This window comes from Streptopelia decaocto (assembly GCF_964273445.1).
Source record: "Streptopelia decaocto genome assembly, chromosome: 4".
Taxonomy (NCBI): domain Eukaryota; kingdom Metazoa; phylum Chordata; class Aves; order Columbiformes; family Columbidae; genus Streptopelia; species Streptopelia decaocto.
The window spans coordinates 23,431,450-23,453,731 of NC_138658.1; the positions used below are offsets into that span (position 1 = coordinate 23,431,450).

Consider the following 22,282-nt stretch of genomic DNA (forward strand, 5'->3'; position numbering starts at 1 on the left):
AGTTCCAGCTGAGATATTTACCTTCCCACGTGCAGATTAATCAAGCAGTGAGCTAGGCAGCTGATGAACTCTTGATCATGATTTCCAGGTCCCAAAATCAAGTTTCTGTTCACAGTAAGGACCCTCAGCGAATCAAGGAGAGCCACTTGCTGAGGAACCGTTTTGTGTGCCCTTGAGAACTGATACAAGATGGTCCTGTTCAGGCAGTGGTAAATAGCATCCAGTGATAGTCCCTGAGATCTTCTTTTTGACTGATGTGAAGGAAAAAAAAAGAACAGATAGTAGCAGAAAAATCAATTTACTGGCAGATAATCTTCCCCTGAATTGACCCATGCTCATTTTTCAAAGTTGGTAGTTTACTAAAAGTACCAATTCCAAGAATTTCAAGGACTAAAATGACTTCAATACATGATGATACACATAATTTTAACATCTATATAGACATTGCTGATTATTAACAACAAAGTCTTTTAATAATCTCCAATAAAAATGCATGAGGAAGCTTCCCAAAAATGTTGATGTAAATTTAGGAAGCTTCCAAAAAATCATGTGAGGTAACTTTTGTTGTTTATTTTGGGGGATTTCTAAAAAATAACATCATCTGAAAGCAGTTTTTACTGCTGATCAGATGTGCTAGGGAAGCTCAGTAAAAAGAGAGAAAGCCTGGGGAAGAAAAGCATCCTTCTATGCTGACCTGACATGCAGGTGGCTTAGTGACTGACATCACTCCCTGGATTTTAATGTAACCTGCAAAAATGTTTTGGCAAGCAGGCTAACAGAACAACACTGCTACCTGTGCAATGAGCTGGATTATGAAGTCCACCAGAAGTTTGGATTCTTTGTTGAACATGCCCTGCCAAAGCTTATCCACCACACGCTGTGTAAAATAAAACACGTTGTTCACCAGCACTTGGTAGCTTCCTCCACTCGTTATAGGCAGAGATGCATCTTCACCTAGATAACAGCAAAACACAGTTTTCTTCACTTACCAAAAAAGATCTGCATAAATACAATTACACTAGTCTGTGCTTTCTAGACTTTTGTAAAAGAGAAAAAGACTCAGTCAAACAAACAGACAAAGCCTTGTGGCTTCCCTACAATGAACTTTGATAATTTGAACATTTGAAATTGGCAGTGACAAAGGCCACAAAAGGGGGAACCAGCAGGCTAAGAGGCCAGAAGAAATGGTACTTTGGCGATCCTGAAGCATCATGTTTACGTGCGGCCTTTCCTTTCAACTGGAGCCTGAGGCATCATGTTTATGTACGGTCTTTCCTTTCAACTGGAGATGTATGAGAGTAGAGCCATCTGTAGCTTTTTTAAATTAGTGTTTTGCTTTTCCAAACACCTTGAGATGACAAGTGATAGCAACCAACATCACTTCTCCCTCTCTCTGCTTTGCTCAGTAAAACTTAGAGTCAATAGGCATCAGCTGCACATGTCTGTGTGTACATCTGTCAGTCCAGCTGTATTAAGAGAAGCTTGAAAAGCGCAAGTGCTTCCATAACAAAACAAAACCAAAAAAAACCCCACCGCAACAACAAATCCAAAAAACATCAGTGGTGTTGATTTTGTTGGAAGTTCACCTACATTTATTGACTTGCTGCCCTGCCTGTATGTGAAGCAACTGATAGCACCATACCTGGAGGAAGCTGAACAAAACCTTGAAGAAAGAATGCCCAGAGAAAGCAAAGTTCTCCTCCTGGGCTGCACAGATGTAAGGGCAGGTGGTTCATCTGAGAACCTGACCCAAAGCTTCATATAACATGATTCTTGATTCATTTTATGAATGCACTACACCCAAAGACAAATCATCGCTGTAGCAAGAAGTGGGGAGACTTCTAAGCACATCTGAACAGAAACACATGCTGCTGTGACATCTGGGATGGGGACAGAGCAAACCGAGAGCTCCTGGGAAGTCCAGCAGGCCATCGTGAAATCCAGCTGGGCACCTGAGCAGTGATATTCCTACAGGTCATCTCATAATCATCTAAACTCATGCTTTAGTGGGACAGCCCACCCCACTGACATCCAGGTTGCAAGCTTCTCGTTCTTTTCCTGTCCGTTTATTAACGGGATCCAACGGAGTGCTAATCCCAGAGGCTTTTTCTCAGGTGCTGCATTCACAATAAAACTGCAGCAGAAGGAAATGGAAACAAAACTAACTTTTAAAAACCAAGTGCCCGCTCATAATAAATTTATAATAGCTCCAGATCTTCTACCTATGCAATAATGGCAAAAGACGATGTAAGATCCAGTTTCAATTCCTTCTGATGTGATTGCAATTTGTCTGGTTTACACTTCCAAAACATTCATCCCATATACTTTTTTTTAGTAACCTATTTAATAGCTTTGGCACAATTGAGATAGTAAGGGAAAGCATGATAACAGTAACACCATTTACACATCAAAGGAAAGGGAAGGAAAAAAGATAAAGACAATAAAATTGTAACAAAAGATGATGCTAATAAAGAAAAAGTTAAATAATCAAAATCTTTTGCTCAAATCAACAGATTGATAATTAAACTTCTCTATATTACCCAATAAAACATCAGCTGCAAGTAAGTGGTCCATCACTCCATCCAAAACATATGTCTGAAACTCCTTCTGCTGTGTTCGTGTCGATCTTTCAGGGGAAGCCTGATAAAAGAAATACAATCTTAAGATAATGACTATCTCTGAGTTAGCAAAAAGAGGGTGGGAGGATGGTTTTCTAGCTGAATTTCTTTTTTCCGCTTTCATAAACAATATTTTTCCTCTTAACATTCTACCTCCAGTAAAAAGCCTTGGTTTTATCTAAAAATTTAAGAGAATGCATGTCAAGTATACATCTGTATGCACTCTTACAGAGATGACATTACCCCTATTTAAACCCAGTAAACCCACCTACTGCCATAATAGGAACTGGAAAATAACACATTCCAAAAAGGTGCACAAACTTCTAACTAAACACATGGTTGACTTGTGATGATCTCTGTCTACATAGTCACCTCCTTCCGTAAAAAAAAAACAACCCCCCCCAAAAAAAAGTAAATGGGACAGGTCAAACACCTAAGTTGATCATCGCTTCTGTGTGGGGTTCTGCATACTACTACAGCAGCCTTGGTATAGTCGTATAATAGATGGATGTGCTAAACCCTTCTAATTTCCTTTGTGCTTTGAAGGACTTTATCACCTTATGTTGTTCAATGGATACATAATCATGCCTAACTGATCGACTTAAACAGTCCTAGAAACCGACATAATGTGAAGTGAACCTGCTTTGTCTTCCCCCTCAGCAGTTTAGCAGTGCACACATACCCAGTCCTCTGAATACACTAAGGGGCCAGTAATTAACATTGATGAGTGATTACAGATTAAAACAGCAGTAAAGCCACTGCAACCAAGTGAACATGGCCTCAAATATGCTTCCCGGTGTTTGTATATAAAAGCATCTCTTGACAATTCATTTTTTATTTTGTGACTGCAGAGAGGCCCAACTGCCCCAGGAAATTCATTAGGAAGTACACAAGCATGGTCCAAAATTCCTGCAGCTGTTGAAGAAATGGAAGACTCTGCAACATGTAGATGAGGTAAGAAAGAGGTATGTCAAGGGACAATGTGAATTGATGTGAATCGAACATTTCAAAACACATTGTGTGAAGAAGGCGTAGGCAGTTAAACAGCAGCTGAACTCCTCATCCTCTGCCTCACAGTTAACAGAAGGATGCTTCCTTTGTCACAAACTTAACAAAGATAATTTACCGGAAGATAACGTAGTTATTTTGTGATTTTTATTTTTTTTTTTTAATAGCAAAGGCACCATATGTCCTGCCACTTCTTTTAATCTGATGTAACTAAACTGGAAGACTTAATATTTCTGAAGGGATTTGCAGGGATTTTATGTTTTCAACAAAACCAATACAGCTGTCATAGCCTGAAGGATGGTTAAGAAATAAATCACACTCCACAAAAATAAAACTTCAAGAAAGTCACAACTTCTCCTGCTGCACTGTTGAACATTGAGTGTTGTGATCCACTACCTCTGTTTCCAGACAAAAGGAAATATTGGCTAAGGTGACAAAACAAGATTATGGCTGCTCTAAAGTGAGCACTGAATAGAAATAAAACATTGACACAGCATGCTTAGCAACTAACAGAGCCATTTGACTGGCCAAATGAAAGTTAAGGAGACCAAGAACAAAAGCAGTTGTAGGTCTGTGGTGTGGAGGGCAGAAAAGAACACAGCAAGAAAAAAGCCAGTTAACCAGCATGCAGTCTGTCAGCTCAGGCATCTGAGATGGTCACAGATATACACAAATGCTGGGGGAGGGGGATGAGAGAGGAGAAGTCCAGAAAACATTCTCAAAGGAAGGCTGAGATAAACCCTCTGCATGTGCTTTCTTAGGTCTTCCAAGCTGTTAAAGAAAGGTGAGCAAACTACTATTTACGTGACACTAGTGTTGCTCTTTTTTTGTTTCTTATTTCACAACCATTTCCAGGATTCTACTGCATTCCCATGCCATCATTCCTCTAACTTCAAAATGTAAATAGAGGAAACCATTCCAGAGTAAAAATGTGTCAGAATAAAGTTTAAAAAAAAAAAAAAAAAAAATTTAAAAACCCAAAAACCAAAAGCTTAAAGAAACTTTACCTCTAGCAGAAGATCTACCAACGGAGTCTGTTTGCTGGCTGGTGTGAGACACAAGTTATCAATAATCATCACACGCATGAAGTCAAACACAAACTTCTTGGCAGGATGGTTGGTTAGGTATGTCTTAGTGCCGACATTGCAGTATTCTGATTGGCTCCTGTTCATGCCAGAATCTGCTGCAAAGGCTTTAAACTCTTCAGCTGGAGACCCAACTTCATCATCAAGATCAGTGACCTGTGAAAAACAGCATGTTAAAACTCTAGAGGTCAGCAAATTAACAGAAGTCTTTTCACTACTCTATTACTTACTTGTCTTTATAAAGCTATTCACTTCACATTTTACTTCTTAAGAAGCCTTTCTGTAAGATTATTCTGTTGAGGACCAATTCCCTAATATACAACAGGAGAAACACACAAATTCTAGCTTTGGATTCCCAAGGCAAAAATCAATCAGTGAACACTGGTGTGAGCTAGAGATCTCATTTCATATTCATTTAGATAGAAGAACTGCTACTGCAATTTCTACATACTTTGCAAAAATAAATTTTCTCATTGCAAAAAAAGAAAACTTTCAAAAGCATTATCAACTAAGGCACTTGAAGTAAAATCAAGACAGAAGACAACTAAAAAAGGCTACCAAGCTTATGTGACAGAAAACAAAAAAGGAACTGAACCTTTTGTTTGTTTAATATGATACATTATAGGTAAGCCACTTCCCTAAAATCTCTTAAAAAAAAAAAAATCTATATCTATCTCACTATAGTTTTCCTGTTTCTGACAAACAAGAACCTTTGAGGGCCTTGCCCTTAAGAAGGACTGCAACAAAGCCACATGCAGTAATGAAAACTGCTAAATCCAAAAGACTACAAGAGTGACTGTTTTTACATAACATCCTCCTCCAAATGCAAGAGGAGCCAGCATGACCACCCTCACCAGGCTTATCATGTCACCAAATCACATTTTAAGTAATCACGCATTTTGAACATTTAGTCTGCTTCAGCAGAAGAGCTTTCCCAGGGAATGAAGAGAAACCCAAACATGTAGTCCTTCTGGTTTTAATCACAATCTCAGAAGGGCCGATAGGTCAGTTAAGAATTTTCTCTCAAAGATGAATTTGGGCTACAGGGGGACTGATTAGTCCAACACATTTGGGCAGAGAGAAATGCTGGAGGACCAAACAGATCTGGAGTCCTGAGAGCCCTCAAGCTGTTAAGGCAGCTACGCAAACTTTCAAGGGACCTAGTAGTTAAAGCAAAACCTGCTCAGAGACAGAAGGCTCCTCTAAAAGCTCTATAGAGGTGAATGCCATATCAGCATTACCAGTTTGTAAGTGGCACACTTTTGTTCTTTTTTTTTTTTTTTTTTTAGAGTGCTCCTAGCATCTACTTCAAGTGCAAGTTATACTTAAAAGCAAAATAAATGACCTTCATGAGAGACTCATCAGCACACACCTTTAAAAAACTGATCTATTTTTACTGAGGACAAAAAGATGGCATGCTACCAGTAAGTATTTTCTGAAGTATTTTATCACACTCCGCCTAGTTCTATCATTTGCCAGCCTGTAGCCTAATTATCCTTCCATGCTCTTAGTAAAATTACTTTTAGATGTTGGTTAACAATAACTGTTTGTTTCCCTTCCGTTCATATTCTAGGAGACTGAGGGGTGACCTCATTAATGTTTACAAATATATAAAGGGTGAGTGTCACGAGGATGGAGCCAGGCTCTTCTCAGTGACAACCAATGATAGGACAAGGGGTAATGGGTGCAAATTGGAACACGGGAGGTTCCACTTAAATTTGAGAAGAAACTTCTTCTCAGTGAGGGTGACAGAACACTGGAACAGGCTGCCCAGGGAGGTTGTGGAGTCTTCTACTCTGGAGGCATTCAAGACCTGTTTGGACACCTTCCTGTGTAACCTCATCTGGGTGTTCCTGCTCTGGCAGGGGGACTGGACTGGATGATCTTTCGAGGTCCCTTCCAATCCCTAACATTCTGTGATTCTGTGAAACTGTATAATTTGTAAATGATACTTAGCTCCAAGAATACTTCTATCAACTAATGTTCTGCAATAGGTCTGGTTAAGGCAGCAATGCAAGCGAAACTGAAGTCACAGCCTCTCCTGGCTTGAACTCAGTAGTTCGAGGTAATACAAGAACACTGTTTTGTGGTTAAACCACAAAAGAAACTGGGAAGTGGGAGGAAAAAGAAGTTTTAGATTTTATCACATCCTCCAGAGCAGAGAGCTGAAAGCATCGGCTGACTCAGTCTCTGTTGCTTTTGTAAATCTGAGCTAATGTTGTTCATATGAGTGAAAAAGCTGGTCCAGCAGCAAACAAATAAAGAGCGTACATTTCCCCTAAAATGATGTTTCGGATGTCATTGCATAGCAACTGCCCTTCAGTTGAACAAGCACTTCCCTCAGTTCCAAAACCCAAGCACAAAACGTCCAACCCAGTCTTTAGAACTATTATTTCTGCATGGTAAGTAGAGCTCTATCTTTGTATGACTATTAATTAAATCCTCAAAAATAACGTTCAGGGGAAAAACGAAACAGCTAACGGGTTGGATTTCCTACCATCTCAGAGTAAGGTCGGATGTTGAAAGGAAACACTGTCGCTGCCAGCGCACAAAGGAACTCTGGACTCATCCACAAGGAAACGAGGTCCGGCACGTTGTGATACAAATACCGAAAGAACTGCATCAAAGTGACAGGATATTCCCGAAGCCAAGAGCCTTCTTCCTCCGACTGCCAAGGCTGGGTTGAAAAACAAACAGCACATTAGCACAGATGGCACTAATCGAAGAATGCTCATTTCAGAAAGGGGCTGCGGGAAGAGGAGCTGTAGGGTCAAATCTGCCAACAAACACACTGTCAAGCATGCAAGGAAACATGTGATCGTGACACGTGATCCAAGATTGCGCCAATGGGATCCACCATGTGGATAAGCACTTGAGTTCAAGCAGAGCAGAAATAAGCAACTGAATGTGGGGCCAATCACACGACCAAGTGTCAAAAAAAGTCCAGAACATGTCAAATGTGTGTTGGAGCACTTGTCAGAACACATGACCAAACACATGTCAAGAATACATGACTGAAGACACGTTGTCCAAACATGACCTAATACCTGATATAACAAGTAACAGAAAATGTGTTCAAGCAAGTCACCAATGTGTGACAAACCTGGCCCAATTTGACAGAACCATCTCATCATGTCACCATACAATGAACACCTGATTCAACATGTGACCAAACACACGGTTGATCTTTTCTCCGGAATGTGTGAAAAATGAACAAGCCACCAATTTCTAACAAACACAAAAACCACATGTCCAAACCATATGCCTGCAACAGGTAACAACAGAACGTGTCCAAGCCATCACAAACATGTGACTGCCGCAACAGCATGTCACATTATTGTAAATGCATGAGTAATCTGTGGCTGAACATGACAAATATGGCAACAGGACATGTAATGATGCAACAGGCTGGTACAAATTGCAACCACATGATTAAACGTAGACAGACACGACTGAACACTAACGAAACCACAGCAATAACACACAGCAGCCTAACACGACAGTAACCTGTGTCTAGGCATGTCACAAACAGGAGACCAACCATGTTTACAACACATGACAACACATAAAATAAAACACATGTTCTCAGGAACATGGTTTAGAGATGGACTTGGAGGCAGCATCAGGCCAATGGATGGCCTCTATGGTCTTAAAGGTCTTTTCTGACCAAAATGACTCTATGATTCCTAACATGTGACAATTCAAAACATGTTAGTTATGACTGACTCATGTAAACCCAAAACGTGATAACACATCTGAACATACACCTGCTGGTACAGCACAAGGCAGCCAGGCAAGAGACAGCACATGCCTCTGAACATGTTACAAACATGTCCCAACAGGTGAGGACCAAACACAGGACATGTCAACAGCAAGAGACAGAACACATGACAACAGGAACATGTACCACAGCAGGTCACAAACACGTGACCAGTACTCAGGTCCAGAGACACTCCTGAACATGTTGACATGGAGGAAACATGCAACCCATGCTTCCCAGAGCCTATCACAAACACACAACAACCAAACAGGCAACAACTGAACAGGTGCTACTTTTCAAACATTTCATGAGATCATTTTCAGCAGTTAACACACTCTGTCTTCAAGGAAATACAAAATTTTCCCACTGAAAAAACAACTTTCACTGCTCCTGACATTAGATTCAAAGATGACAAGATGACACATTTTTTCTGGCAGTAAATTAATTTCCTCCAGCATGTGCCTATTAATAGTCAGGGGACTTCTCTGCATGTGAAAGGTTCATGTGCGAAATCTACAACTCACATAGCTCTGAACAGATGGGACATAGAGTCTCAAACATTCCTTCACAATGTTAATCAGGAAAGAAATTCAATGATCTCTGCCAAGGGCATTTTATCCTTCTGCTTTCTTGTTTTGTTTTCATTGCAGCAAAACACAAAGCCCAGCTTTTACGTGAAAAAGCTGTGCTAATTTTGTTGCTGCTAATATTTCTACAGATAATGAATAACAACTTAAGATACAATAACCCACTGACAATGATGGTTTTTACCCAAGTAGCATGAGCTTAACTCACAGCTGGGTGTGTCATGACACTAACAAAGCTCAACTTTTCTAATTTGGCTTTTAACCACATAGCAAACTTGAACAATTCTGTACATTCAAATATGAACAAAATTTTGATGCTTACGGAATTCAGCATGCTCCTCAGCATTCCCAGTAACAAGAACGCAGCTTCTGTGCAAACACTGTGTATTGAAGAGGTAACAGTGCCACAGGAGGCAGGAACTCCAAATATGAATGTCCAAATAGAGTCTAAATCAAACTAAGAGGCGAAAGATAAGAAAGAAGACATGAAATAATCCCTTTCTTCTGTGCAATGCGATATTGCTTATTATTATACCTATGATATAGTATCTAAAAAATGAACTTTTTTTACATCATTCAAATTTTATCCCCCAAAACTTCATATGAAGGTCATGTGTCACGAGGCACAGAGGAAAATTCATTCTAACCACAGGCTAACATAAATACCTTGAGAAGGTGAGAATTGTAGTTAACTATTTTGAAGCAAGAGGAGACCTGTGAGCACAAGTGCTGCAAAATCACCCCAGTTCACTCACACCTAGCAACAAAACCCATACAGTGTCACCCAGAAAAAAACCAAAATAAACAAAACAAACAAACCAAGTTGCATTTTCCAGCAAGTCAAAAAACTAAATCAATTAAAAAATAAAAAAATTAAAGTGCCCACCTCTATCACTGAGTCCTACTGCTAAATACTTGAAGCAGTTGAATTTAATTTCAGCCTAACAGTGCCATACTTCAGTGGTGTAAGCAGGAGGTGAGCTTCATGCCTCTACTTCAATGTAGCACAGACCTGAATGTGCTGTCAAGCATCCCTCTTGAGAAAACAGGGAGACAGAATACCTTCCCATTTGAAATTTTTACTTTCCAGTTCCCACTGATAAATAAATGTTAGCACTGCACCCATGTCTAACTGGCACTTTGTCAATCTGGAGTGCGGCTTATCTCCATAATGCACTATTGTAAGGTTTCCTAGGATTCTGTTGCAGACCATACAATATCTAATAATTTACATATAATTAAAATGAGTCCACAATCAACCTGCTGAGAATGAGAACAACTGAGATTCCTACCTACAAAAACATAGAGGCTTTCTAAAATAAAAGCTACCTTGTTTTGTCTGTAACCTTGTGAACACTCTTTAACATGGGAACTCCCCACTCTTTAAAAAAAGAAAACAATAATTAAAACCAAAACAAAATAACAAAGAAAGCAGGACCCTTTCAATGCCCACACCATACCAACTCGAACCAGGAATCTGCTTCTTGGTGGGCTGGACTAGATGATCTCGAGAGGTCCCTTCCAACCCCAACCATCCTGTGATTCTCATTTGACCCCAAAACAGACCTGAAAGCCACCACTGACAACTATAACAGGCTGGCTTCCACATACCCCCACAGCACCTTGCTCTTCCACCCCAAATTGCTCTGCACAAACACCACGTCATAACTGCGAGACAGCTGATTAATCCATTTTCTTTCATGACAGACAGAATGATATTTACATTTTACCAGATAATCCCTACCTGGCAACCCTGCTTACATCGGCTGCTGACGACAGGCGCACTGACCTGCAGGTTTTCAGGCAGTTCAGTGACCGGCTGCTGCAGGAAAAGGGCCATGAGGAGGAAATAGAGCGCGGGGACATTGGTGTGCTTTGGGAGAAGGGACTGCAGGACGGGGAAACCAGGGAAGTGACAAGCATCCCGGTTAATCTCCCGAACTGTCGATCTGCCACCAGCACTCCTGCCGACATTGAACCCTGAGATGAGAAGAAATACAAAAAAACAACAATAGTAACAGGGAAATGCCCGCAAAGCTCACTCTTACTCAAGTCGTAAAACTCGAGACGGTACCGCCTCAGAAATTAATGCTGTAAATATGAATATGTGCATACAGGCTATCACACACATATTACATAATTCTGCTCCAGATGTGTAATTTTTTTTTTAATCAATAAAAAAAGGAAAAGGTTGCCTTCCCATACAACATAGATGAGACTGCTCCATATAGGCCGCCTAATACTACTCCATACACACAGCGACGCATTTTCTGACTGTGACCACATTTTCAGACTTTCAAGACACCCAAACTTCTGAAAAAAAAACTTCCCTGGCTGAGGCAAGTCTCACTTTAATCTCAAGTACAGATTTATATTACCAATCAGCAATCCTATGGCCGATTTAAGATGACAGTCTGCTAATTGGTTTTCAAAGATGTCTCACAGGCATCTTGCAGCCAGTATGAAGCATTAAATGCTCTTGCTTTATTTTCAAGTGCTGCCAGAGGCACAAGGCTCACCTTTTGTGACCCTGCTTCTACCTAGGTATTTTGTTTTCCTATTTAAAAACAAAACCAAAACAAAACAACAAAGAAACCTCACTGGGACTGCAGAAGCGTTTATTTTGAACTGAGGAAGGAGTTCAGTCTCTGCATCAGCACAGTGAGCAATTCTTCTGACACTGTCAGAGATCAGGTTGTTTCTCTGAGGCTCTAATACAGATTTTCTTTCTACCAGAAACCAACTTTTTTAAAACACAAAATATCTACCAGGATTCACACTAATTAACTCTTCGCTACAAAGTTGAAGGGATTCCATCAGCAGTTTTGAACAAAAATAGCTGGTATCTGGTTTCCTGAGAAATGTTTGAGCCAATGTGTCATAATTTCTTAAAAAATACAAGGTATAAAAATAAGATGAACTCTATCATTTGATGAGACACAAATTTAAAAATATCTGTTTGGTCACAGTCTAGTTTGGATTCAGTTACAGTGATACTATAATAGGAACATACAAAAACTCTACAGATGCTCTCCAAATATGATTTTAAATCAAAAACTCATTTAAGAATGATTCTAAGAAGATTTTTTCTACCAGACATTTAAAGCAGATACTGAATAAACACAATCAATTCCCTAACTAACAATGTTTTTCAGATTTTAAGGCACATGCATGGGCAAAAATTGTATCTTAAATAAAATACATGACCTCAACCAGAATTAGCCAACAACACATGCTAAGGTATGTTAGCATTTAATGTTTACACAGGTAATATGATTTCAGAAAACCTGTTTTCCTTAACCTTCCTAATTCATTAATAATGCAAAGAACCATCCTATGTTCCTAGTTGAATATCCTGAGGGATATAGTATGGGAAACCACTGTAAATAGACAGATTTCCCAGACAGTTTCATTTATGAAAAACATAACAAGACAGCATAAGATACTTTGATAGATTTCAAAGGAGACAAAGCAGAAAAAAAAAAAATCAGACTTTATATTTTCATTTCAGGATAAGCCATCTTCCTGAAGTAAGATCACTTCAGCAACGCTTCACAATTACTTCCTTATAATAAACCAGTAAGGAAATTCTTTAGCACAGAAGCAGATCATAGACTGCTGCAACACAGAGAGGTGCCTCCTTGTACAGTAATTTTAGGGGCAATTAAGTTGAAAATACTGTTAATACCGCTGTCCTGACCTAAAGCCTACTCAAGCTCATGAAAGATCTCCACAGACAGTCATCTCAAAAGCAGTATCTTAATTTGACTAAAAAAAAAAAAAAATCAGGCCCATGGGAAATTGTTGCTACCCCTGTCTACACAGAATTGACATCTGTTATTTCAGACACTTGGAGATGCAATTCAGACAGGCTGGTGATGCTCAAAACGGGTTTCATAGCACTCAAGTCTTATACACTGAATTTTAGATCATGCGGGGTAATGGAAAGGTCTGATAATCTGGATAAATGAGACTTTAAAAACCCACAAACGATGTCTTTAATGAAAGAGTGTGCGTGCATGGAGAAGGACACAGGAAAAGGAGAGTAAAAGAAAGGCTGAGATGATATCGTAAACACAGAAATTCCCAAGGTAGCAAAAAATCCAAACTGGTCAATCTATTTGGCACAGAACTCACTAGACAAAGCAGCTCAGGCATAACACCACATGTGTTCTAACTAATAAAAGTCAACAAATGAGTAAATTTTACTGCATCTTTATTAGCTTAAGCACCTTATGTACACAGCTGTGCTGTCTCTGCATCTAGCTCAGATGTGCCTGCCCACAGGACACACTTAACCTTAGCATGATGGCAACAGAAAAACCTGATTATCATTCCGCTACACCAGGCTTCACACAGATGAGGTAAGACTGAACTATAACAAATCCTTTATTGTGTGAACTGAAGGGCAGTTTTGTAAAAACGCTCCCTTTTCCTTAGGAAATTAATTTTTAGTTTTAAGAAAAACCAAGTATAAAGACATCTGATTACAGCCTAGAAAACAGTAACAGAAAGGAGTGGTGTGCCGGTGTTCACACAATAACCGTAACCCAAACGCACACATGCTCCCGCACGACTCTTCCATCGTGAGGGTGCTGACATGCTGTACCTAGCACAGTGCCGATCTTGTTGGTCAAGACAGAATCTGTCTGATCAAGCCAGCCGCCGCCACAGAGACCCTCCTTGAATTTGATAAGGATGGACTGATTACTCAACAGGACCACCAGAATCCGCATGGCTGCCGTGACCGTGGTGGAATGCAGATGTTCTTCCATAAACATCATAATCCAATCAAAACCCAGTGTCTTGACCAGTTCTTCACAAGCCCTAATTAAAGGGAAAAAAATTAAAAAGTTGTCACATTTTATAGCATTTCGTTTCCCTCTATTATAGATAACAAAAATCAGTGTCCTCCACTAGAGGGCAAACTCCAAGATAGGAGAAAATTCACATCTATCAAAGAGTTAACTCAATTCTTAGGTAAGTCTACCACACAACAAGAACTGTTGTTCCCCAAATCTTGTTAAATGGAACACGTACAGTGTATTTGTTTAGCAGAAAGGGAAGACTAAATAAAGCTGCTGAGACTAATTCCATCGTACAAGATTTCTCTAATTGTTGCTTTTGACAACAAAAGTGGAATGCTAAACTGGAAACATTTGTCTACAAATTCTAATTTCCAGATACATACTTTTCAGCCATACATAAGAAGAAAGCTTTAAGAAGTCCTTTTAATAAACTGATAGTAAAAGATGAAGGTTTTGTTTGTTTGTGGGGTTTCTTGGTCTGTTTGTGGTTGTGTGGGTTTTTTTGTTTTGTTTTGTTTGTTTTTTAATTAAGGGAAGAGTTGCTTAGGAATATTTGAAAGAACATGGTTTCTTTTCTTTTTTTTTTTTCTTTTTTTTTTTCTTTTTTTTTTTTATTTTATTTTTATTTAGGCAGTATTGCTGAAAAGCTCAAACAGGTCTGGGTTGTATGTCAACCAGCACTCAGTCAATCACTACATTATCTACATGCACCATACATCCACAAAATGCCACCAAGAGACTCAATACATCCTACCAGGCAGCTGCTTGATAGTTATATTTTTTCAAGGTTTGACATTGTTTCAAAGTCTCTTCTCCAATTCACCATGTGAATCTAATGCCTCATAAAACTATAATATCATGTTCCCTCACATGCAGTTTTAAGGACTTAGGAGGCATTCCAGGGTCAATGATCTTAATGATCAATCATACTGAAGTTATTTGATCTTAACCAAATGAGAAAATGACTCTCTCACTTCTCTAAAGACACAAGTCGTCTCTTTGACTGATTTTAGTTTTTCTATAGCCACAAATGAAGTTCAGAGAAAATAGCACAAAGGGCTATGCAAGGAGAGTGAGGGTTAAAGACCTGGGTCTCCAGACAACAAAACTTAAAAAAACAATCAAACAAAAAAACCCACTAAAAAAACAACACACACAAAAACAACAAAAAAAAAACCCCAAAACACAGACACACAAAACCCCAAAGCAACAATCAAAATAGCCAGACATCCATACTTGTTCCCAGTGCATCCTAGTCACTTGTGATCCTCCGTCCCTCAAAGTTTTAAAATTAACAATTTTACAGATGCTATTTTTCTACCATGAAGTAACAATAAGAAGCAATCTCCCCCCAAAATCTACTATGTATTTTCTTCTCCTGCTGATATTTACTTCTGTTGTTCTTAACTTGAACCATAAGTTTCCACTAATGCTGTCAACCATGTTTTTTTTAAAAAATTCAAACCAAAAGCCTGTCAATGCAATAGCTGCTACGCGTTAGTTACACCAGCATCTGCTTAGCACTATAATTCTTACTACCACAGCCGACAGCATACAACTGAATGATCATGCATTCCATTTCTGCTAGCATATCCAAAGCTTATTTAGTGACATCTGCATATATCATTCAATAGTTCCTATGAAATTATGCAATGCAACTAGTGAATTGAATGGAGGCTGTACAATTCTGAAAAAATTAATAATATCCTTTCTCTACCTCATTTTTTTTGTACTTACTGCAAATTAACAGTGGTCTTTTCCTTAGATGTATACAGAAGTTTCAGAAGGATATCTAAAAGCCTGTTCCGCAGTAGAATAAGATTAGCTGAAACAAGTCCTCCAAAATCATCCTCTGTTCCTAAATGCCAAGCACACATACACACACACAAAAAAGGCAGAATTAGGGTTTCGGAACTTGGATATTTTAAAAGGTATTAATAAATTCCACACCTAAGCAAACTCAACCTGATGCCACTCAGATTAAGAGAAAGCTGTGCTAAAGTGCAGGCAGCCTGCTATATGCTGCTGACCAAACTAAAAAAAACACACAGTAGCTAGATAAACATTTTGCATTATGAAATCTGTGGATGGAGGAAAAATTCCAAGGGGAAAAAAAGCCCTGATGCTTCCCAAATCCCTCCAGATCTATAAAAATAGAAAGAAAAATTAGTTTCCTTTTGTTTGGACAGATCCTCAAACTCATCATCAGTTACTAAACAAGCCAATACACACAGCTCAGGACTAACTTTACAGTTATTTTGTGAATCCCTCTTATTTTACCTTATGCTGTCAAAGGACAACCAGGTTTTTATATTATTTTCAAAAAAAAGACAACTGCAACTTGAGGCAACATGTGCAAAGATGAAGACAGATAAATGGACACACTATCTGAGCCATGGTTTTGTACACAAGTCACAGACAAGAACACAAAGCATCTTCTATGGCAGAATTTCTCCCCAGGGTTCTTCAGTCCCCCAGGGAGACAAAAAGCAGCTCAGGCTGTGGTTAGCCTGGGGAAAAAAACCACAGCCAGTCCATAGTGGGAACACCAACCTGTCTCTCACTCCAACACCCTCTCCTTTTTCACTAAAAAGTTTGGATTTAGTAGTCTGTGCACTGCAAGAAACGAAAGTATTCAGAAGGAACAGGAGAAGTACAGAGGGATAAAGACGAATGTGCAGACTGCCCAAACATTGTTCTTCAGGAAACCAGACCAGTAAATCTAACTGTGAAGCAGAAATGCTTTTATCTCACTTGTCCCTGTGCACCAGAATAGTGCCAAGTGATGCAGAAACACAGCATCTTTGGACACAGCCTTCTATGTAGTTGGGTGACATCCACTGTGGGGCTAAAACATTTCTGTTCAGGGAGACTGACCGAAAAATGCATGAGCCTTTTTTCTTTAGGGAAAAGGATAGAAATGGTCTTTAAAAACATCAGTATAAGCATTCTTGAAGGACAGTAAAGAAACTTCTTCTTTTGCCTAAAAAAATAACTAGACTTAGTTAATTTTTTTCATTTCCTCCACACGTAGATGGCAGATGCACCTAGTAATCCATTTTTGTCTTTTCTCTCTTCCCAGAAAGAAGCAGAGACAGCCAGCCAATTTGAAGAAATGAATGGAAGAAACAGAACAAAGCCATGCAGTGTTAAACAAAGGAAAATAAAACAATGGTACAGGGGATTTGCACTGATTTGCACACAATAGGGAAATCTTAAGTACCACAGCTAAATGGCAGCTAGTTATAATATTATTAATGACACTATTTCTACATTTAAAGTATATAAGCGCAAAGAGATCATAAAGTATTTCTCTTCTGCTTCTAGGCCATGCCATACTTACCACTGTCGAGCTTTTCTTCATTGTTTATTTCCATGACTACAAACTTCTCACAGACTGCAAATGTAGGTAAAGTGGAAGAGATGAACTGTCCAAACCTTGACATATACAGAGAAAACATCATTCATTGATATGACAGATGCACTCTCATCTATCACCAACTCACCTTAAATATAAAACCATAAAACTAGTGAGAGGCAGATACCCAAAAACATGAACTTTCTCACATCTTTCCTCTGGAATTAACCTGAACTGATCCCTAGCTAGTACAACTTTTCCCAAGTTATACGATATTTTTCATTTTTATTTTCAGGAAGAACAACAAGGAACACTCAGGTAGGCATTCTACCATCTGTTCCAAAAGAATTTAAGAATAAAATCAACAGGTTTATTCTTGAATCATTTTTTTGTCCTGCCTAACTAAAACAAAGACAGGCAAGATGTTCAGGTTGATGCTTCTGGTTTCTTTAATTGTACTTGAAGCGAGAAGCCAAAAACATGACCACTCGTATGCAAAGAACCGCCAAGCCCTGCAATATTTTATCCATGTCCATTATAATGAAACAGGAGATGAGAAAAACGAAGTCATGAAGGAGCTGAACTCATTTAAAAGCATTTGAAGTACTCCTGTATGTATGAATTCCAATTATTAATGTAACTTTCAGCAGTCAGAATTAATAGTACTACATCTGACAGCCTTAAATATTTTTTCTACCCAGTGATTAAGAAAAAATCTTGAACCAGAAGTACCATTACACTCCATCTCAAGTAATATTAAATTGTATTTTAGAAAAATGCTCAGTGGTTCACATGAACAAGGGAGCTGCAGTACAGCAGCTTCACTTTTCACCTCTGGAATATTAAGTCAGTTTAATCATTTGGTCATACCTGTTTAGATACAAACTGAATTCCATATGTTAATCAAGGCATTAACAAAATTATTGCCTACGGCTAGTTCAGTAGCTTCTTAGAGGAAAAAAACTCAGTGCACAACCATTTCATGTTACTTACTCCACAACAGTACTACCATGAAGTATTTTTAACCAAGATCAACACAATAAAAACACAATAGCTGGAATGATGAGAGGAGTGGGCTACCTGAGCAAGTCGTAGCTGCTGGGGAAGCCTTGAAGCAAAAAGCTCAGCACGTTACTGATCGCAGCAATAGTAGGCTGGGACAGAGACATATCTCGAAGAGTCAAGAGCAGTCTTGGGATGAGCTGGAATTCCCTCATTAACTTTGCATTCTTTGCCGCTTCACTGGAAGAAGAAAAGCAAGGAGGTGGCAATTTAAAACTGGAGCATCCTCTGTGTATTACCTAATCCTGTAAGTCTCATTCCTGGGCTGGAATCAGCTTGTACCTGGACTCGGTGAGAAGTTCAATGAAGTGCTCAAATAATGACAGATGAAGCTCATAGGGTGCATGAAGCCAGACCTGTAACACAAAATAAACAATGATATGTTTTGTACCCAAATCCACTTTAAGATTAAAAACTGATATTCGAGCTTAATATACCAAAAGTCAAGAAAGGCTTGAAGAGATTAAACTGTTCATCTACATGACTATTCACCTGGCCACTGTGCTCAAAAGCTCACTGCAAGGTTTGCAGTTGTTTATTCTTCAGCCTTGGATAAATATTAAATACACTAGCAAAGACTACAAAAACACACAGTGGTAGCCAACATATTCTCTGCAAGTGTATCATGCTGAAAAATTGAACAGTTGTAGACATAAAAGACATTATCTGGAATTCCTCTTTAAACAAATGGTGCAAGGACTCCAAAGCAGTTATTTTGGGTTTAAAAGACTGATGTGAAATGCCATGTTATTTGGCTTAAGTGAAGATTTTCTCTTTGTAAAATTAACTTACTGTCTTCCGCCAAGATTCAACTCAAGGTCTTCCCTGATTTATTTTTTTTAATCTTTACCCAGCATTTCCTACACACCGTTTTAAATTATTTACCAAAAAAACAAACCAAAACACAAAACCAAAAATCCTCAAACCAATTGTTCAATCAATAGATGAAATAAATGACATAAAAGCCACAAAACTCACAATTATAGCTGCAAAACTTAAAACTGACTTGCTATTGAACAAAGTGTAATTAATACTTCTGCTCTTGTATATAAAACCGGCTTAAACAAAAAGCTTTCTAGCTTTTGCTTTTCTTCTACTCTTATAACCTAAAATGATCAGAACAAATCTTTTCATTTCCCTGTGTAGCGTAAGAGTAAGAACATCTAATTTATCCAATTTAAGTGAAATGTCTGGGTCAGTGATTTCTGAATACAGAAATAAAGTAGTAAATAAATAACCCCAAGCCAAAACCAGAGGTGTTTGGAAAGTTTCTTCTTAGTGACTTATGGACTTATGACTTGCATATTTTATTTTCTTGGGTTTTTTTTTAGTCTCTTAGGCGTATTCATTCTCCAGTTGTTCTCGGCCTTCAGGGAAAAAAAGACAGACCCGAACTAAAAACCATGAAATTGGATCTTTCATACAGTAGATGCTGTCTGAGTGACTAGATACCATTTATGAAATTCCTCAGCAGATTCCTTTATGAGGAAAAGGAAAAAAACAAGCGGAAAAAAAGTTTTCTTCAGCAGAATTCAGGCCTCACTGTAAAAGGAGCTGGGCTGTGATTCACACCCTTCTCTCTGGTAAACTTTCATCTACCTTAAGAACTCTACCACAAATACAGCCTCTTGCAGATGTTATAACTTCTGTTAAGCCTGTGCTTAATTTTGTGAACACAAAGTAAGCATTATTGTAATTTAAAAGGTTTGATAAAGAATAACTAGTTATGTGATACTGAAGACTTTAAGTTTAGACATGGAACATAGTTATTTCTAGTTTTAATACTACATATCAAATAAGAAACAGATAACTTTGGTAGGTGAGAAATTCCCTCTGTATTAGATCCCCACTAAGATTAAAAAAACCCGTCAGGTCTGCCCTTTTGATTTCCTCTTTTTTTGTGCCATGATTATAGTGTATTGTTAATATTAGCAAGGGGTTTTTTTTGGGTGTGTTAAAGACCTTCAAGCTTTCAGAAAAAACGGTAACAAGGCCAGTTGATTTTATTAAAATAAAGGCTATAGTAAGCAACAAGAGTTTTTCATAGACAAAACCCTTAAATAGTTTCCAGGAGTGCTCTGAAATACTAAAGGGACATCTAAAAAAAAAAGAAAATGGATAGCTTCATGAAGCCATTTGTACAAGATGGACTTGCATTATTAAGTCAGTATCTTATAGCTGGATTATTGTAAGTGTTAGTATATTTATTTACTTTAGTATATGCCAATCAGAATACTTTTACTCAGTCTGTGTCAGGTACAGATATTACCAAAAGAACAAACAGTAAATGACAAGTTCTATGCATTGTGTAACACTGTTTATCAGCCTCTGCTGCATTAGCATTTCCTTCAGAACCTCTCTGCTTTCTTTAGTTCAACAAAACAACAATTCAGTGTCTCACAGGTTACCAATAATCTTGCTACTCAGCTGCTTTACCATGCTATATATAAAATAGTAAGTTCTCAGGATAACAGCCTAGTTTGCTGTTGTTCAATATTTAAGGTATGCTATCAGCACCTGACTTAATCGCTATCCAGTATCATCATCACTTTTCTGAGCCGCTTTAACATACTTCAAAATCACAGAGTAGGTCCTGGAAGGCAGCAGAGTTCGGAATAATGGAGGTCTCGTGCCCGCTATCGACAGTTCCCACCAAGGAAAAAGTCAGATGGAGAATGTGACTGTTCAGAAGGGATCGTTTCTTCTTTAGCAGCATTGCCAGCAACTTGAACAAATAAACAGAAAAGGAATTAATAGCCTACAAACACATGGCAACGTTGTTCCAACACAAAGAAGCGCAGATGAAATGTCTGTTTTCCTTTTTGGTAGCTGAGACCCTTGGTGAAAAAGTTTGGAAGTGGCATTATGGTTAATTAGAAAAAGGGCACATGCAGGACACCCTCCGGCTCATGAAACCTCTGTTCTACACTGCAGACGGTATCTAGGCCCCAAGGATAAGGCACACACACACACACACCTCTCAGCTGTCAGCTTAAGATGGCACATGATACATAATTGATACTTCTGTTCCTGGACAGCAAGCACGGACACACAAATACAGGACTCCTAGAGTACTGCATGCACAAATGCGAGGCACATTCTGGCAGAGAAGCAGCCATGACAGCATAAATCTGAATAAGCCTTTCTTTTTTCTTGCTACTCTTTGCTGCCCTAGTCATGACCATACATGTCATCCTTTCAGTCCTCACTTCTTCTCCAGCTTCTTATAACCTGGCTTGGGGAAGAACAGATTGCCAGATGTGCTATTGTTATTTCTTCTGATGGAAACTTGTCAAACTCTCAACATACTGGCCTGTTCAGCTTCATCACCCTCTTTGGAACATTACTAAGGAAACACAGGTTTCTGGGAGTCCCTGTCCCTCTTAAAACATGCTATTTGGTGAGGTCAATATGAGTGGAATATAAGGTCATATGTGATGATCCCCCAATTGCTTATGGTGCAGGGAGAAAACTGTCTAGAGTTGTTTGGTCAAAGTAAGCCAAAGTCTGCGATAGGCTACATGGAATAATATGTTTCAACGTAACTATACTTGCCATCACCATTAAAAGGTTTGCAAATATGGTACTGAAACTTCAGCTTGAACCTTCCATTTCAGTAAAGCCATCTCCACAAGAAGCGCAAAATGCATTGATTATGTGAGGATCTTTTCAAGTCAGCCAACCAATCCTCCTGCATAACATTGTGTTTTTCCCGCCCCAATGGAGAATTAAGAAGTCTCCAGCTTGAAAGCAAACAGCATCACTAACTACAAGTTCTGTGCAGTCTCCTCAAAATGATAATTTTAGGAGCTTGCTTGTTCAGTTTTCTTTGTGTATCCCTATCCTGCTCTCTTGCTGGCAGATCACGGAGACACATGCTCCCTGGATTGACTTCACCATCACAGGAAAACAATCACCCAAGTCCCCTAGGTGTGCTCTTCCTTGCTATTAATGAAGGGTCAGCTTCAGCAAAACACCTAAATGTACAAAACTGCT

The 22,282-nt window shown here is 38.8% G+C and overlaps 1 protein-coding gene across 6 annotated transcripts in view; it reads right to left on the reverse strand.

Moving 5' to 3' along the window:
• WDFY3 (WD repeat and FYVE domain containing 3) overlaps positions 1 to 22,282 on the reverse strand; it is a 170,269-nt gene that overhangs the window by 36,493 nt on the left and 111,494 nt on the right. For 5 of the 6 annotated variants that reach the window (XM_082050896.1, XM_082050897.1, XM_082050895.1 and 2 more), the window contains 13 exons: positions 20,859 to 21,011; positions 18,569 to 18,642; positions 18,305 to 18,466; positions 17,210 to 17,304; positions 15,604 to 15,724; positions 13,668 to 13,885; positions 10,803 to 11,038; positions 9,381 to 9,515; positions 7,209 to 7,388; positions 4,634 to 4,867; positions 2,541 to 2,640; positions 794 to 954; positions 22 to 251 (listed from right to left, as the gene is read on the reverse strand). In XM_082050896.1, the coding sequence (XP_081907022.1) occupies positions 22 to 251; positions 794 to 954; positions 2,541 to 2,640; positions 4,634 to 4,867; positions 7,209 to 7,388; positions 9,381 to 9,515; positions 10,803 to 11,038; positions 13,668 to 13,885; positions 15,604 to 15,724; positions 17,210 to 17,304; positions 18,305 to 18,466; positions 18,569 to 18,642; positions 20,859 to 21,011 (2,099 nt within the window). The remainder of the gene's footprint in view (positions 1 to 21; positions 252 to 793; positions 955 to 2,540; positions 2,641 to 4,633; positions 4,868 to 7,208; positions 7,389 to 9,380; positions 9,516 to 10,802; positions 11,039 to 13,667; positions 13,886 to 15,603; positions 15,725 to 17,209; positions 17,305 to 18,304; positions 18,467 to 18,568; positions 18,643 to 20,858; positions 21,012 to 22,282) is intronic. The other variant, XM_082050893.1, reaches the window with a different exon arrangement.